The sequence below is a fragment of the Emiliania huxleyi genome (assembly GCF_000372725.1).
Source record: "Emiliania huxleyi CCMP1516 unplaced genomic scaffold EMIHUscaffold_51, whole genome shotgun sequence".
Taxonomy (NCBI): domain Eukaryota; phylum Haptophyta; order Isochrysidales; family Noelaerhabdaceae; genus Emiliania; species Emiliania huxleyi.
The window spans coordinates 458881-462910 of NW_005198167.1; the positions used below are offsets into that span (position 1 = coordinate 458881).

General features: G+C 65.6%; 3 protein-coding genes across 3 annotated transcripts in view; 2 read left to right on the forward strand and 1 right to left on the reverse strand.

Annotated features, from left to right (window-relative positions):
* Positions 1 to 499, forward strand: part of EMIHUDRAFT_212114 (hypothetical protein) — a gene marked incomplete at both ends in the record, with an annotated part of 3761 nt that extends 3262 nt beyond the window's left edge. Inside the window, one exon of the mRNA XM_005766483.1 lies at positions 468 to 499. Coding sequence (XP_005766540.1) covers positions 468 to 499 — 32 coding nt within the window. The remainder of the gene's footprint in view (positions 1 to 467) is intronic.
* A 354-nt stretch (positions 500 to 853) lies between these two features.
* EMIHUDRAFT_212115 (hypothetical protein) lies at positions 854 to 2640 on the reverse strand (the record flags this gene model as incomplete). Its single annotated transcript, XM_005766484.1, has 2 exons — positions 854 to 2370; positions 2442 to 2640. 2 exons carry the CDS (start codon positions 2638 to 2640, stop codon positions 854 to 856), a joined length of 1716 nt encoding a protein of 571 aa, XP_005766541.1.
* A 518-nt stretch (positions 2641 to 3158) lies between these two features.
* The window catches only part of EMIHUDRAFT_464593 (hypothetical protein), a gene marked incomplete at both ends in the record, with an annotated part of 4763 nt that continues 3891 nt past the window's right edge, over positions 3159 to 4030 (forward strand). The window contains one exon of the mRNA XM_005766485.1: positions 3159 to 3918. Coding sequence (XP_005766542.1) covers positions 3159 to 3918 — 760 coding nt within the window. The remainder of the gene's footprint in view (positions 3919 to 4030) is intronic.

Consider the following 4030-nt stretch of genomic DNA (forward strand, 5'->3'; position numbering starts at 1 on the left):
CTCCTCACTCCCCCCACTGCCCCTTCCTGCCCCATCTCAGCGGGGCCCCCAGGTGATCGACGTGGGCGGATCGCTCGGCGCCTTGTACCATCTCCATCATCGCCCCCTCCTTCATCTACCTCCGCCTCTTCCCCGACTCGCCCCTCGTGCCCGCCGCGCGCGCCACCCTCCTCCTCGGCTTTGTGGTGATGGGCTGGGGCACCGCCAAGATCCTCTCGTGAGCTCGGGCCACCACCGCGCCTCGTCCGCGAGCTAGGGGGATGGGGGGGAGCCGTCCTCGCCCGGCGCTTTCGCAGCGCTCTGGGTGGGGATGGCGGCGCGAGGGCTGTGGCGCTCTGGGAGTTCCTCCTTTCCGCCCCCCCCCCCCCCCTCTTCCCCCCGCAAGGTGCGAGAACGGTAAGCCCTCGACGGGAGGGCCGAGCCTCGCTGTACACTCCTCTCTCCTGTACAATCGCCGTACGTACTAGGGCCCGGCGCTGTCGAGCCGTGTCGCGTCTGAGCGTGTGATATTTGTGGCACCGCCCCCCCTCTGGGCGCGGAGAGCGAGGCTGCGCTGCGCAAGCACGGGCGGGAGGGGTTTCTCCTGCGGAGTCTCGTGCGTGCGCGGGGCTTTTCTCTTTGCGAATACTCCCTACATACAGACCTGTTCTCTACTCCCCTGGGCTCTACTCCCACGAGAGGGGGAGGGGGAGGGGGAGGGGGAGGGCGGGGAGGGGGAGGATTTCGCGGCCCCGTCTCCGCTCGGCCCCCTCTATCCGAGATGGCGTGCGCGGGCCGGCCTCGCCAAACCCTGGCTGGCCCGCGCAGAGGCCAGGAGGCGGCCCGGCTGGCCCGCGCAGGCCAGGAGGCGGCCCTACCGGGGGCACCCATCCAGCATTGCGCCCCCAAACATGTTCTTGGTGTCGACTTCGTGCTTGAGCTTGCAGAGGCGGTCGAGGTTGTCACCGAATGCGCGCTTGACCTGCCACTCTGTGTTTTTCACCCACGGCTTCGTGTCCACGATGTAGACGCCTTTGGGGTCGAGTTTATCGACCAAGGCAGCTACCCAATCGGCGCAGTTGCCTCCGTCCCATGTGGTTTCATTGGACAAATTGTCGGCGGACTGGGGGTCTTTGACGTCCTGATAGTAGGCGCACGTGATGCTGCAGCCCCAGTCTTGCTTGCGGTTGAAGTATGCCATGCTGCTGCTGTCGGTCTTCTCGACGTTGCCGCCGGTATGCTGCAGCGCGATGTTGGCCGACTCGATCTTGCCGCTTGTGTTGTAAGAGCCCAGCTCAATGAGGGCGTCGTAAAAGAGCTGGGCGATGTCACTGCTGCTCTTGGGATCGTTCAGCTTGATGATGATGCTCTGGATCTCAAAGGCAAGGTAAGACCGGCAAGTCGTCTTGTAGAGGGGGGGTTGGCATCCCCCAAGGGCCATGCCAGGCTCGAGATCGGGCGAGGGTGGCTTGCCCCAGAACACCCTCTTGTCGACGCTTCCAGCGCCGAAGAATTTGCTGGCGTCACTCGTGTCCTTCGCAAAGTCTAATGGGGGGAACGCAAAGTCCAACGCGTTGACGAGGTAGTCAGGCGTCGAGTAGACCTTTGTGAGCCGGTTACTCTTGGTGCCGGTGTGGGGGCCGAAGTCGAGACCCGGTGTGTAGTACGTGTGGGAGGACGATTCCGGGTCGCAAGTGTAACCCTCTGTTGCCTCCGCTTCTCCGCTTTCTTTGAGGAGCGTGTTGAGAGCCCGTTGGGCGGGCTCTGCCGACTGTTTCGAGCACTCCGACTGTTGCACCTTGCACGCGGAGCACGTACAGCTTGGGTCCCACTGCACCAGGCCGTTGCCTGTCGCGTAGAACGCCTGCACGCGCTGCCACTGCCATTTATTCTTGTCCATGGCCACCCCTACGACCATGTTGAGGCTCGTGTCATCTGGCGCCGTTGCCGACTGCTCCAGGAAGTTCTTCATGAGGAGTGTCTTCATGGGCAGCGCTATGGCGTCCAGCGAGAACAACGAGCGGTATGGGTCGGGAAGTGTGCGCGTCTCGATGGTCACGCTGGTCACGATGCCGAGCTGCGGCGCCGCGCCGCGCACGCCCCACCAGAGATCAGCGTCATTGCCCTGCGACGACTCGGAGAGCTCGTGCTTTTCGCCGTCCGGAGTGATGAGAGTGACGCCCCTAACGCGACTGTACAATGGTTCGAAGTTGATGCTTTGCATCGCGGGCACCTTCATGCTGATGAGGATCGCCAGGTCAGATGAGCTCACTGCAGAGTGACCGCCGCCCATCACGGTGACTTTCGCTTTGTGCTTGTTGCTAATCTTGACCGCGTTAATGACGTCACCCTCGCTCGTCGGAAGCACGACGCAAGGCGGCTCAGCATGCCCTGCACGCGCACGGTGGGCGCATGAGGAGCTGGAGGGGGGTGGGGGGTCTAGGAGGTTCACAGAGACGCACCGGTTAAATGGTTGTTGATCGAAGACATCGCGGACTTGTACGAGTTGAAGTCCTCCTTGGGGAAATAGACGTCAAGCTGGCCTCGCATCGCGTCACAAGCGCAGTTTGCGCTGCCGTAGTTTTGATCATCCTTGGCAACGTAGGCTACCACAGGTCGCGTGCAGGTGGTCGCTCTCATCACCCCGGACGGGAAGGCCATCACAGGTCGCGTGTAGTTGAACTGTCCAACTCGTGTCGTGCAAATGTTATGCTTCTCGTCGCTGCAGCGCGGATCGGGCGGTGAAGGGGCGGGCGACGGCGACGGAGACGGCGACGGCGACGGCGACGGTGACGGCGACGGCGACGATGACGGATGCGGACAGGAGCAGCCGGAATTTGCGACTACAGCGATCGCGACGATGAAGGCCGCCACAACGACTGTCGCGACGACGGCCAACGCGATGCGCCACCGGGACCAAAACTTCGGGCGGCCGGGCGGGCCTTGCCCCCCCTGCTCACCGCGTGGCCCCGCGTCGGCCTTGTATTCCTGCTCTCCCTGCGATCCCTCCGGTTCCGGTCCGTCGAGCGGCGGCGGCGGCGGCGGCGGCGAGGGGAGCTGCCTTAAAAAAATTCTTTTTTGCACAGCCCGTCCTCGATCCTCGGCAGTCACACATCAACAGCGATAACCTCTGTGTCCCCCAGCGCCGCAAGCTCGTTGGAGAGGGTCTTGCGTATATAATGGAGGACGAGCTCGCCCTCGTCTCTTCCTGTCAGTCCCTGCGCCGCGGGCAGGTCTGGGTGCACTGGCTCGGCTACGGCGCCGAGCGCAGTTGCTGGGTGGACGCGACCTCTGAGGTCGAAGCCACCGGGTGCCCAGACAGCGCCGATGTGCTGCTGCCGGGGATCGACGCGCCAAAGGTGTACGCGGCGATGTCGCTGATCGAGTCTCCCGACGCGGAGGCGGAGGCCGCCGCCATCCTCGGCCGCCCGGTCAGTGGCGGCCGCAGCGGCGGCGGCGGCGATGTCTCACCTGTGAAGAAGCGGAGGCGGACGGGTTGGGCGGGAGGCGGTCGGCGAAGCAGGAAGCCCAAGGCGCCGCGCAAGGCGTACGAGAAGCGCGTGCACATCATCACCGTCAGCCGCGACGGCGTCCGCGAGCTGCGCGAAATTCGGCGAACCATCGGCGGCGGCAGAGGCGCCAAAGCGTTTTCCTCCAACGGCGAACCATCGGCGGCGGCCTCAGAGGAGGAGGAGGTGGGTGCGGCTGGGGACCGGATGACGTCGCCAGAGGCGCTCTCCTCCTCCCCATCCACGTCCACCTCCGCCGAACCGCCGGCCGAGGTGGACGCAGCAGGCGGCGCGGCTGCGCGCGAGGTGTCTGGCGGCAGCGGCAGCAACGAGGGCGGCAGCGGCAGCAGTGGCGGCAGTGAGGGCGGCGGCGGCGGCGGCGGCGGCGGCGGCGGCGGCGGCGGCGGCGGCGGCGGCGGCGGCGGTAGCGGTGGCGACAGCAACGGCGCCATGAGCAGCAGCCACCAGCGACGGCGTCCTGCGTGGGACGACATGTCGGCCGCATGGGCTGAGCACCGCGCGCTGAACGCTCATGCGCTCGG